The sequence below is a fragment of the Maylandia zebra genome, linkage group LG10 (genome assembly GCF_041146795.1).
Source record: "Maylandia zebra isolate NMK-2024a linkage group LG10, Mzebra_GT3a, whole genome shotgun sequence".
In the NCBI taxonomy this organism is placed as follows: Eukaryota; Metazoa; Chordata; class Actinopteri; order Cichliformes; family Cichlidae; genus Maylandia; species Maylandia zebra.
The window spans coordinates 12969652-12983888 of NC_135176.1; the positions used below are offsets into that span (position 1 = coordinate 12969652).

At 35.0% G+C, this 14237-nt stretch overlaps 2 protein-coding genes across 2 annotated transcripts; one reads left to right on the plus strand and one right to left on the minus strand.

The window, feature by feature from the left end:
- The first annotated feature begins 1363 nt into the window (after positions 1 to 1363).
- On the plus strand, positions 1364 to 5365 carry LOC101466930 (claudin-15-like). Its single transcript, XM_004563905.2, has 5 exons — positions 1364 to 1580; positions 3851 to 4015; positions 4715 to 4796; positions 4911 to 5021; positions 5117 to 5365. Exons 1-5 carry the CDS (start codon positions 1364 to 1366, stop codon positions 5208 to 5210), a joined length of 669 nt encoding a protein of 222 aa, XP_004563962.2. The 3' UTR covers positions 5211 to 5365.
- Positions 5366 to 5918: 553 nt separating this feature from the next.
- On the minus strand, positions 5919 to 13361 carry sat2b (spermidine/spermine N1-acetyltransferase family member 2b). Its single transcript, XM_004563906.5, has 6 exons — positions 13224 to 13361; positions 13014 to 13065; positions 10723 to 10806; positions 10144 to 10245; positions 7026 to 7066; positions 5919 to 6856 (listed from the first exon to the last, which is right to left on the minus strand). The coding sequence occupies exons 1-6, from the start codon at positions 13284 to 13286 to the stop codon at positions 6677 to 6679; spliced, it is 522 nt and encodes a 173-aa protein (XP_004563963.1). The 5' UTR covers positions 13287 to 13361; the 3' UTR covers positions 5919 to 6676.
- Between the last annotated feature and the right edge of the window lie 876 nt (positions 13362 to 14237).

Here is a 14237-nt window from a genome sequence, read left to right on the forward strand (position 1 = left end):
TACAAAAGCGTGGCACATATCCAGTAATTACAGCTGAAACGTGAAAGGGATATGCAACGCTTGCAGTAAATTAACTTGCTATAACTAGGTGAAATTTAACACCTTCACTTAAAATCGTTGAAATAATAAAAATAAAATTGTATCTTGAATTATTTTGTCTTGAATAAGAAAATGAAGGGATTAGAGTTAGGGTTGATTTTAAACATCAAGTCCGGCTACTTGTCTAATTCAGTTCATTTTTCCCTTTAAGCAAAGAGGTCAGTGCGGACACAAGTAAATCAGTATTTAAATTTATAGAGAGGAGGGCAGGGAGATAAAAGATTAACAAAACATTAAAAGTGTAATTCCTCTTCAGTACTGTAAGTATATGACAGTACTTTGAACTATGCTTTTGATTGCTGGCAGCAAAAGAGAATTCCCATTTGATAAGATACAGACTTTAAGGGGTGATTTGAAGTTTCTTAGAAACTAAGAATTGCTTGAGTCAGAGATGGTAAACACATCACCATTCATTCTGAGGGACAGTCGGGGAGATTTGCACGTGCAAAAAATTAATTTAAAACAAACATACATTTCATATATATTGTACAGTATAGATAAATTCTGGACTTTTTTACATTTCCATACATTTTTTCTCATGTGTAGACACTAATGAATTACAAGGTTGAGTTGTAGCAGTCAGGCCTTTGTGCAGATTCTTTTAGGTGACAGCTCTGCACTTTTTCAAGCTAATCTTTCAACAGAACAGACATTGTTGGATCGATATGCTGTATCACTTAAAAAAAGTATTTACAAATGTTAGGAATTTAAACAGGTCTTTTTTCCTGCTGCAAAATTGTTAATGTTTAACTAGTGCCGCAAAAAGATACTTTTCTGTCCTTTATAAATCACCTAAGCAGCTTCAAGTGTTTGCTTTACTGTTAATTCAGCATTTACCCCCTAAGTATTTGCCCATGGAACTTGAAATAGCCTCATTAAAATTGAAAGTTACCAACTCCTCAGAAACAGGACACAGACAGAAAGACAAGATTCAGAGATTAACAAAAAACTGGAACTGCTGCAAAACATTCTTAATAATACAAACAGTTAATGTTTTATGAACATGCTCCTTGTTTACTCACATTTCTATGGCAACTTGCCTACCATGTGTAATGTCATGTATTTTGGGCGGGATTAGCACACTTATATTGTAGCTACAGGCTATAAAGCAATGCGGATATTAGTCCAGGTACTAGTGCATGAGGAAAAAAAATCCTGAATCAGTTCTCACATTCCCAAAATGTGTATCAGATACTGAAGTCGCAACTAGAGCTCCTCCAATTATTATTACTTCTACTAATTATTAATAAAAATTACTGCCAAGATGAACACGCTCATTGAAGTCGTAGCACTTTTTCTAGGTTTTGTTAGTTGGATATTGACTCTTATAACACTAGAAGATCAGCACTGGAGGGAATCCAGTCAAGACGGCAGTGTTATATTAACTTCTAATCTCTATGAGAACCTATGGATGTCTTGTGCAAGTGATTCAACGGGGAACTATAACTGTCGTGACTTTCCATCCCTTTTTGCTCTTCCAGGTAAGTAAAGTTTTAATTTTTTACATAATATTTTTTTCATCTTCCAAAATACGCCGTTTACAATAATTTAATTAGGTAACTAATATAAAAGTACTTGGGATTATATGCATAGCTTGCATATTCTCATATATGTATTTTTATTCTCTTGATGATTTAGCAAATTTTACAGTCATACTGAAAGAAATGCTTTAAACTTAATATGAAATAATAATCAAATAATCTTCATAAAAGCCAAAAATAAATAAATAAATACAATATCTGCCACAGGCTGTAATCTGAAGGCGTGACAGAAAAAATAAACAGCATCTGTTCAATCTAAACAAACCTTTTGCCAAATTTCTCATGTAAGTCTATTTTTGTCATGTGTGTAAACGCAATGTTCAAAACCATTTTAGGGTTGGTGGTACTTCACTCCATTACAGAACGAGTAAAACTTGTTTTTAGCAATGCTCAGAGATAACATGTTCATTTTAGGCAATTTAGTTTAAAACTGTTTGGAAGAGAGTACATTTTGAAGTTAAATGCTTCTTTTATTCATTACCAAATGCTGGGATCCTAAAAGACTAATAATGAATCTGTCTGATTTGCAGACAGGCAAGCAGACTCGACTTAGGGTCATAATGCAACTATGCATCCTCATCACCTATTACCACAGCTGTTACCATCATCCCTTGTAGAGAGAGTGAAATGAGGAGCCAAAGCATGGCTTGAATCCCATCAATAAATAGTTAATAACATTGGCACAGGACTTAAAGCAAATGGCAAAAGGTGACATGTAGCTTTAAATCTATAGACATTGGTAAGCACCTCTCTGTGGCCCCGTAAGTTGGGTAACATTTTGAGTCTTTGAAAAGTTTGAATAGAACTCAGAATAAAGGGAATGTTGAGTGGGTGAGCTGGAATTAATTATTAATTTGTACTTTTTGTAGTATCTTAGCAGGAAAATTTTCTGACACATTGAGGCTCAGTGGCTAACAACTTCAAGATTGTGTGGGAACATAGTTTGGAGATGAACGTTTACGTCTATTTTTCGTTATAAACCCAATAGTGGAAGCTTTTGCTTCATTTCTGGGCTTTCACAGTTGGATAATGATCAGGGTCGCCCTTCCAAATCGATACTGGAAGGAATTTACAGTTGATGGTAATGTTATCTCACCCCATCAACAATGAAAACCTCTGGATGTCCTGCGCAACTGACTCTACAGGCGTTAATTATTGCCGTGATTTCCCATCTTTGCTTGGTATGTGGTCAACACATAAATGTTCTTGTTTTGTTTTTTAGTTTTATTAAGTTAAGTACTTATTAATTAATCAATTAAGGATTCATCTGGCTTAGCTACTCAAGCCCAAGACTTTCCAAGTAAGATTTTATCTGAAACCATCTTAAACTATGTTGTAAAAATCAGCTCTTATAACAGAGGACTTTAAAAAAATCCTTAATAACAAATAATTAAACAGTCTTTACAACGGTAAAAAAGGTTGATCCTTTTTATGAATGTTTTCATCAACATTTTACTTGTTCAGGGTGTGTCGATTGTTTACTTGTCTGGAAATTTCTACTGTACTAAGTACTGGTGAACAGAGTAACTGCAATAGAAAATCCAGAAAAAAACAAATGCAATAAAAACTTTGACTGAATTATAATTAATCAATGCCCATTTAGCAATTAGCATCTACTTTGGTTTGTATTTCTTAAGTTACTGTTTAAGAATCAAGTTATGCGAAGTGACATATAAATATTCACCATATCAAAGTGATCCAAAGAGAAAGAGTTTTGTAGTACTCAAACAGTTATCAGTCTTGCCTACAATCCTGAGGCACACATTTCTATACTATGTATTCTGGTTGATTGGTACTAAAAAAAGACCCAAGATGGGCTGTACAGCCCGGTCACAAGATCTGCCTAGACCTGAAAGGATAAACATTTCCTGTTCTCTGAAACAACAGATACTTTTACAATTTGCTGACTATTTTATCAGTTGTGAAATGTGGAATAATTTGAAAATATTTGTGGTCTGCCTGAACTTAATCAACTCATATCATTGTCTGTCCTGTGAGATTCAAGGTGGAGCCTCTCACTGAAATGTGAAACAAATGAAAATCTGAGGGCAAGAATTTTTTATATGAAGCTTAATAGAAACAAACAAAAAAAGCTTTTTCTAAAGTTCTTACCAACTTACTGCTTAAATCTTTGTTACTTATTTAGATATAACCATATGGTACACAAACGTATAAATCAATATGTTATTCTGTCTTTTATTTGCACACAGGCTACATTCAGGCCTCTCGAGCACTGATGATTGGTTCAATTGTGTTTGGGTCGTTTGGCCTGGTGGCTACGCTTGTAGGAATGAAGTGCTCGAAAATAGGTGGAGAAAACTATGTTCTAAAGGGGAAGATTGCTGCAGTTGGAGGAGTGTTTTTTTTACTGCAAGGTAAAGACTTGGGGGTGGATGAAAGATCTATGAAAAAAAGGAATGAAAAAAAAACTTTCATTTAAAACAAGCATTTTAGTGTTTACATGTGAAATTTTTGCCTGATTATTTGAACCAGACTTACAATTTGAGAAATGCAACCTAGCCTCCATAAAGTCATGTGACAGATTTAAGACAGTTCACACTCCCAAATGAATGTTTGCACAGAACACCTGGTTAAATATAAGCATGCCTGGTTCGATTTCTACTTTTCACAAGACATGCTATCATATCACCATTATATAATGGTTTACTAGTTCAAAAGGTTATCCTTACGCTAACAAACCTGCTGATATAGGACCGTCATTAATAAGAGTTTATGCATTTCAACAGCACTATTGGTTACCCCATTTAAAAAAACAGTGTGTGAACCCAGTTATAGGATCATCTCATTGACCAAAAAGTATTTTCCCCTGTATTTGAAAAAGCTATATTTGATATATACATTTTTCATTTAACAACATATTTTTAATTTACATAATTAATATGATTTACTGAACTACAACTTGTAAAGTTTTTAAAAAGGAATATAAAAAATCTTATGCAACATTTAGATAGCATTTTTGTTGCACAACTGGCCTAATGTTTTTAAACTTGACTTTTTTTTAATAAAGATATGTGCACTACTCTGTGAATTTAACTTGTTTTTGCATTTTGTAGGGCTTTGCACCATGATTGCCGTGTCTTGGTACGCAGCAAACATCACCCAGCAGTTCTTTGACATTCTTTACCAAGGGACAAAGTAAGTCAATATAATCTGCATCAGCTGAAAGCACATAACATAGATTAAAAATTGTTAATATTAAATAAATATCACAATCAAAATGTCATATAAATAAATCTTATTGTCTTGCAGGTATGAGCTTGGAGAGGCGCTTTATATTGGCTGGGCTTCAGGCACGCTTGCCATTTGTGGAGGCTCGTGCCTGCTGTGTTCCTGCGGAATTATGACTGACAGTGAAAAAATGTAACTGTTGCTGAAAAGTTTAATTCGCCAGATATTATACATATAACAGGTGTATAATTAATATAATAAAATTAAACGTGCCTTTTGTATTTTAGACCGTATCCACTCCAACCATCCTCCAGAGGACACGTGCGATCAACTGTGGCACCCTCTCAGTCTGTCAACTATGACAGAAACGCATATGTCTAAGAAGTTAATGTGTAGACGGAAAAGTAAGAATCTTTTCAGAATCTTTCTGAAAGAGACAATGAGTAAAAAAAATAAATCTGGTATCATTTATAGGGGACATAATGAAAACTGTGACAGTATAATATCAATTACGGTCATAGGTTCCAGGACAAAATCTGTTACAGTAAGTAAATTTTGATGCAAAAGTCACACTTCCAACTAAGCACACAGTTGGTATATTTTGTTTTCTAATGGTCCCATACATAATTTATCACAATAACAGGACACGTGTGGTTTCAGCCAGTGCGGTTTTTGTTTGTTTTGGGTTTTTTATTTTTTCTGCAGGAGCCACTTGAGTAAAAAGAATGAAACAATCATAAGCACAGAGTATATTTACATGTCACTTTGTTGATTTTATACATTTCTCAAGATTTTTGCATGGTTTTTTACTATATATTTACCAGTTATTTACCATTTCACAGTAATCGAATGCCCTAAATTATGAGAATGTTAACATGTTTATGATTTCTGCTAGTGATGCTCAGCGGTGTTTAGCACAGGTGACATTGTTGTTGTCATTATTAACTACTTTACACAGTCAAATAAAAAAGGACATTCACAGAACTTGCTTGCACAGCAGCTTTTCATTTGAATGTTTAAATCAACAACAACAACAAAAAAAAAAAAGCTCAGAGCTCAAATCTTGTCATATAACCCACTTAACAACAGTACTTTCTCAGGGCCCACTTTATTCTTTAATGCCCATTTTAGTTTGGTGACACATTGTGTTTTACATTCTCACATAATACAGATTCAACACTTTAAAAATGCCATCTTCCAGGAACAAAAAATCACCTTTGGAGTATCTCACAGTTGCAACCTGCTGGAAAGCTGTGATGTCACATCTGGGATTTGGTTTACCCAATGAGAGTCAAGAAACATTTTGCTGATTGGTGATAAATAATTTAAATGTAAGGAAGAGTTTAAAATATAACATTTAAAGCATAAAGTCATGTACAGCACTTTAAAAATTCGCATTCTTAACATTCTTAAAAGCCTCATTCTTAACAGGTTGTTTTAATATCTCTTCCTTTTCATTACTTAATTGGTCACAGTAGCTGCATCACTGTAAGAGTGAAAGTAATACACTGGGTTTTCAGTTCCTCAGAAACGTACATGAAAACATAAAAATGTACCGAACCACTGATTTATGCTACTCAGTGTTTTATTTAGCAGGGGTCTGTGTTTATGGGACTTTGAGCGATACTATTTCAAGTCTATAGAAGAAGAAATCAAAAGGGATAGCCGTATCACATCAAAAATACTAAATTCATATGTATTTCACATCCTTCGCCCCCTGTAAATTAATTTGTTAAATCAAGGACACACACAAGATATAATTAAGGCTGTTTTATGGAGAAAAATACCAAAAACGTTTTAAAACAAGCACCATTTTGCACAGAAGGGTAAAGAGCATAGTTTTCTTGTCAATCTTTAGGTGCTTCATTTGCTAAATTGTCCAGGTTCTGTCCATCAAAGCGGATAGCGTGCCAGCCTTCAGTGACAGTGAGGTCCTGAGCTCCTTTAGCAGCATAAAAGTCTCGAGAGGGAGTGTTCCAATTTAGCACAGACAACTGCAGCCGCACACACTGCTTCTTTTTCCCAATCTGAACAAATAAAAAAATTGTCCTGCTCTTAATCATGCACTATTACCTCGCTATAACACAAAACAGCTGATATTAACCAAAACAGAAGAAAAAAATCAAAAGCATCCAAATGCAACAAATCAAATTAAAAAAAAATAGGTTTTCCATACAACAACAAAAACAGTCTTACCTCTGCAACTTTGCTCAATAAGGCTGTACCAATGCCATTTCCTACAGGGGAAACCATTATAAACATGATAAAGTAACAAATACATCTAGATTGAGATAGATATAGATATATATATATATATATATATATATATATATATATATATATATATATATATATATATATATATATATATATATATATATATATATATATATATTAGGGGTGCAACGATATTCGTATCGATATTGAACCGTTCGATACAGTGCTTTCGGTTCGGTACGCGTATGTATCGAACAATACAACATTTGTAATTTATTTTATCAACTTTCCTTCTGACGATGCTGTCTGTGTTGAGCGCTCAGTGAATCTGCGTTCGACTACTCCGCCTAGGCTGCACTGTCGAGCGCAGATCCACTGAGCGCTCAACACAGACAGCATAGTCAGAAGAAAGAGCGCAGGGCAAGCTAGCAAGACAGAAGTTGCAACATGGACCTCCCCCACCCTCATTCAGATCTGGCGTTTGGAATTATTTTGGTTTTCATGTGACGTATGACCCTGAAGGTAAGCGAGTCATGGACTAAAGTAAAACAGTATGTTGGATGTGCCATGCAATGCTCAATTCCATGGGTGGGAACTAGTGTGTTAGCGCAGTTAGCTCGTTAACGTGTTGGCCGTCTAGCCCCATGCACGGGGCGATCGGCGGTAGCTCGTTAATGGAGATTTGCCGTGTTGTGGCGTAGGGCTGCTCAATTAATCGAATTTTAATCACGATTACGATCTGGGCTTTCAACGATCATTAAAAATGACTGAGCCGATTATTAGCCCCTCCCTCATTTATCCGCGACACCTTAAAGGCCGGTCCGTGAAAATATTGTCGGGCATAAACCGTCCGTGGCGCAAAAAAGGTTGGAGACCGCTGATTAAGAGGACCCGAGGGAAGCTCGGAAAGCTAAGCAGAAGTTATTTGGAGAGGAGAGTGACTGCTGTTGGTTGAAAAGAGAGGTAAAAAAAACTTCAGTGGTGTTGCACACTATTTTATATTATTTTTTAAAGTCATTGTTAACCCTTTAAATCCGGTCAGAGCAGCACGCTCCGTGTTGTGTAACTATTTTTAAATCCCTGTAGAACCTGAACCGTGTAAGCTAGCGCAATAATTTGTTTTGCATATGAAACCGGAGGAGTTGTACTTACAACTTATGCCATCAGCTTGTCCTCGGTCACGGTTTCCTTCCACATATAGCTTTGCAAAAACTGCATAAAAAGCGCTTGCAGGAACAAAAACATAATACTCCAGAAACACGCTTTGCCGATCCATCAGCTGTTCGTAACACTTCCCACAGTGAAATGATGCACCTGCTGTTTTCTTTGCAAATTTGCATCATAGGATTGTTTTTTGTTTTTCCTGCAGTATATAAAAACTGTATCTCCAAAATAAAACTATGAAGACACTCAAAATAAATTTCCTGTTGTTGTAAACTATTTTTTGCAACTTTATTGTATTTAAGGTTTTGAGGGATAAACCTCTTAAATTTCTCCAAGTAGAAATATATGTAAACAAAACAAAAGCGATTTTCAATTTTTTTTGTAGTTTATTGCACTTTTTTGCAATTTATGTAATTACTATGGACTTAATGCATACATATTATTAAAATATGGGCTATAACAGTTGTATTGATGTATAGCAACTTGAAATGCTCCCACAAATGGCACTACAGCATGTAAAAAAAATTATATAAGCTCTGGTGGACTTGGTTCTATAGTAGGTCTTAAAGGGTTAAATAAATATCGTCAAATAATCGTGATCTCAATTTCAGTGAAAATAATCGTGATTATCATTTTTGCCATAATCGAGCAGCCCTATTGTGGCGTTAAGGTCATTTCAACGAGATTAACCTGAAAGCACTAGTGGGAACACAACGAATATGACTGCACATTTACGCCGACATCATCCTAGTGCAAAGACAAAAACAACAAGCATGCTACTAACTTTAGCCGAGTCATTTAGACAGCTGTTAGCACATGATTCTCCTTATGCTGCTGAGAATATAGCCCAGAAGAAGCGGATAGTATAGCTTTTATTTTGGAAAGAGACATTTCTCTGTAATAAACTCTCTTTTCCAAAGATGAGTGATTCATCAATCAGATACAGGGCTCGCAATATCGCTAGCCCGACGTCCTGGGGCTAGCGATTTTTCCAGTCGGGCTACCAAAATCTATCTCTGCCCTGCCCGTCGGGCTATTGTAGGAAGGAAAAGTATATGTCAATGCTTTTGCATTCTTTCAGAAATGTAGCTGGGTAATTATGTCATTGGCATCGGTGAGCCACTGTCAATATGTGACATATTAAAATCGCATTTGAATTTGCGCTTGTTTTTTTGCTTTCACTTTGCAATCGCGTGAACTGTGTATAGAGAGCGACAGCACTGATTGGTGAGTGATGATAATTTGTGCACCAATTCCTCTGACATCGTCTTATCAATCGTTAGCTTACTATGCAAACATGACAAGTGAAATCTCCTGCAGCAAGCTTAAACATGTGAGAGGTTGATCGCGCAGAGAATCGCTGAGCTTATGTGAGTGCGTGTGTAAAAGCAGCAGGATATATATTTTAGTTCTGCTGAGCCAAATAAGACAGGTCAGGGTGAAGAAGTGACAGCCAAAGAAAAGCTTACCACAAAACGGAAAAGTTATGACAAATCAGACTATAAGGCAAAAAGAAAGTGCAGCTTTATGGTTTCATGGACAAAAGAATTTCTGTGGCTGCAATATGACGAGCTAAATAACCAGGGCTGCACATAAGTGGTCCGCAGGTGCGCATTCGCTGTCAAAATAAAAAACACGCACAAGGGTTAGGGTTAAATTTAAAAACTGTACTTTTGAGTTAAAATATATATTTATAATTTTAATAAATGACAAATTAAAAAGGCATGAACATTTTATTTTGTATCGAAAAAATATCGAACCGTGACACCAAAGTATCGAACCGAACCGTGAATTTTGTATCGTTGCACCCCTAATATATAAGTGTGTATATATATATATATATATATATATATATATATATATATATATATATATATACACACATACATACATACATACACACACACACACACACACACACAAAATATTGTACCTCTGAATTTTGGCATCACATACAGGTCCTCCAAATATACTGCCCGTCCCTTCCATGTACTGTAAGTGTAAAAGTAAAGGGCGTACCCGGTAACTGTGAATCCTATATGAACAAAAAGAGGCAAATATTTCAAAGGGAAGTAAACATTACGACAAATATCATGGAAAAACCTCTCTCTTCCTTATACTAAACTACACTTTTATGTGGACTGCTAATGTAAAAGACCGCTATTGCTAATAAGGACTAAAGATATTAAATTTAAACTAAAATAATCTAATGCTGACTGTGCAGCTGTGGTGACGTGAGCTGGGAAGTTCCTAATTACTTAGCAGCATTGCTTTGTCTGAGCAAGGTTTATGTTTGTTTCTAACACGTGAAAGAACAATGCTTATCTTAATTTTAGGAAGAATAGCCTCATGTGCCACTGTTGATTTATGAGGTAACACTTGTTCAGTCACAATTTGTCAGACATGTATATCTAAACAGCAAGGCCAGAAGCCTTTTATTATACTGATAAGATCAAGTGTGGCAGACAAGGAAGACTACAATAAAAACAAAAGGCCATGATTGAACATTTACCCTCATTAGACTTATGCTCTTCTGGTACTTCTGCAACGAGGCATTCAAAGAGGGGGTTCTGGCAGAAACCATCGCGCTCTAACTCTAAATTGCACAAGAAAAAGTTATTCATATAGACATGTTTAATCTCTATTTTAACAGCAATAAAAAGCTCTCAAACAAGAAGAAACATCAAAAACATACATTTGAGAAACTGAATTCTCTTTAAAATTGTCTCTTCATTAATAGTAAGTAGTGACAATAACATTTTCTGAGTAGGAGAAGCATCAGGGTCTCTATTAAGCCAGTTGTGAATGACAGTCCTCTACTGTAAATTTTTCCAAAGGTATTAGCAGGCTTTTACTTAAAAGGATGCTTTTGTGTCAAGCTTGGGATCACAGTGTGTCGTCAACTTCTGAGCACAATAGAAAAACACAAGATATCAAAACAATCTGGTTGTATTTGTTTTTTAAAGACACTTAGTAATCCAGCTATCTTTATCTTATAATAAAAGAGAGATTGGATGTATTTCAAAAGAAGCTGCATGACAGTTGATAGGGAAAAGTACACGAAGAATTGCAGTTGACCGTATACACCTATATCTAAGGGACCTAATCCTAATCTTATTCAGTTAATCATTGTTGGACTAATTACCACTCGTTCTCACTGAGCTGCAGTTATTGTTTCAGCTAATAACTGCATCTAATATATGAATTTTATAGTTATATATAAATTCATCCTTCAAGGCAGCACATTTTAAATACCAACTTAACTAAAGGTAAAGAAGCTCATTTCTTTATTTTTTTTTACATTATTTAACAGCAAAAAAAGAAGAAAAAAAAGGAATGTTGTACCCATGAATAAATACTGTTTAGTGTGTTATTACATCTTCTAACGAACTAATGTTTTCTGGAAGATTAATTCCAAGTTCAATTCTAAACCTGGAATTCATCAGCTAAAAATACATCAGAACAGGCATCAGGTTTGGTGAAGCCACCATGCTGCCCGGCCATCTTGAATACAGTGACTGGCCAGGAAATTCTTTGAGGCCAGCCTCTGTTTATCAGAGGGAAAGTGTTCTTTTTAGGACACTCTAACCTAACGTTAGCTGGTATAATGTTAGTTTTTTTTGTTTGTTTGTTTGTTTTTAGATGTTCACCTGCTGTGGAGGCAAGTTTCAAAATCAAGATATGATGGATCATACCTATAGTTTTTTCATCAGAGAAAGGAAAGAGACACCACTACAGCAGCATCAACTGCTCTACAACTCAACTCTCACTGTCATCGGACAAATGTTTCACTCACTCATTGACTCATCTTAAACTCCTTTCACCAAGTTCTACAACCTTCTCCAGCATAAATAAATGTGGAAACATATTGACAGTTGAGGTAACAACAGAGATGAACTACAGCAGAACTACAGCAAGAGTTGTTTGTCCTACAGCGACCACCATAGCTAGGATTTTTCACTTGAACTGAGCAGCATATGAAAACAACTCAACTGATGAAGTCTGCTATCTATTGACATCTAGTGGTTAGCTGTACCTTTAAAACATTAAATTCTGCCAGGTTCTATGTCATTAATCTCTCTGGCTTCATGAGAAAAGTAAAATGGGACACAGACACTGTGAAAATAATTAAATTCACCCAAGTTATTTGTGCTGGAAAGGTCTGTTTGGAGCTGGGAATGTTTATACCTTATTCCATTTCTTTCATATAACATAAACATGACTTGTGACAGTTACTGTCATTTGCATTATTGTTGTGTGTCCCTAAACTGTTGAGGCAACAAATGAAAATAAAAGTTTTCTCTACAACAATCTCAGAAAACCTTCTTTCATATTCTGCCATAAACAATTTAACTGTTCTCTCTCTTTTTGTTATTTGTGTTGTTTGATGTGTGGACATACTGCAAATCGATTTCCCATTGGGGGCAATGAAGTTACCACTGACTATATAATTATAAAAAGAATAAATACACAACTTTGATATTTATGTTTAATGATTTTAAAGTGCTTACTTTTTAATAGTGGGGTTTATAATGATGATTGAGTATGACAATCTGATTGTTGGGAGTTTAACCCTTGCTAGTTACTTATTAAGTGTAAACATGGCTGCACTCGATTTAAGGACTGTGGTCTGACTGCCAGTCATTATATAACAAAATTATATAACAATGGTTCATCATATTATATATATGCTTTTGCAGTCGGTTTAAAAAGTCATCATTAAAAGTTATACAGAAAAAAACGGTATGCTTTTAGACAAATAAATCTTTACTTTCCGTAACATTTAACTAATGGGAGAATTACCTTCATGCGAAATCTTCACTTGGTCAGGCATCTTTTCATAAATCGCCAAATCCTGAAAAATGCCGTTTTACCGTTATGTCAACTGAGAAACACACTGGAGAATTATTAGGAAACAAAATCTAACATTTCAGATATTGAGCTAACGTTTAACAGAGCCCTATCAAAGTACTGCGAAGTGGGAAAAACAGAGATAAGTTAACTATAATTCACCATTATCATCCTCGATATGTCTTTGCAGTCTTCCTTCGCAGCACGCCGTATTTTGAAATTCATGTCTACAGTAATTGCAGAGTTTCAGGTTTTTTTTGCCAGTTTTCAGCTCTAAAAAAGCTACGCGGTAAAAAAAAAAAAAAAAAAAAGTCTGTACAGGAAGCGGCTACGCCTTGATACTTCCGCCTTCAAAATAAAGGTCAAAATAATTTTGGAACTTTAAAAAATGTATTATTTATTTATTGATTGATTGATTGATTTTTATTATTATTACCGTTTTGTATGCCTTTCGATTTGGATAAGGCAATAAGTCTTTATATGAGCCCCATTTTACAACTACCAACAACAAAATTTCGCACAATTAGGAGCACTTACGTGCATTTAAAATAGTACAAGTACAAAAATATCCGCCTGCTCCTTTTCAAACAAAACGCACACAAAGACAGTAAAAAGTAAACCTCCAAAGTTGCAGTAAGTGTTGAACCACATAAATGAGCAAATTGCTTAAATATGAACAAATTTCATAAGTTCGTACTTATACTTTTGTTTGTTTGTTTTTAGGGTGCTTAGTCATTTTTCTTGAATATCATTTTTAAAAAGTTAAACTACTGGTTTTTCTTGTTCTTTAGTTGACAGATATTGGATTTTTAACCTGTCAACTTATATGACACGTCAGAACACAACAGGCTTTATGGGGCCCTAAAAAAACAAACAAACAAAAAAAAAAACCCTGAAATTAAAAGTTTGTGAAAACAGCTAATGGGAGTGAGCTCCCACTATTTTTTCTATATACACTGAGCCCCCTTTAAAGGCTCAACAAAAAGGTTATGGATAACCCATGGACAATTACAACCATTCAGCCATACATGGCTTTCCAACTAAAACAACAAATGTTAATGTTCTTATTTTATTTATGGTACAGTTAAAAGCTTCAAGAAATTTAAATATTGAACTTTTTTCTCCTATTGTGATAATAGTCACCCGAAGTGACAAGTGAGCTCTGTCAAAAACATT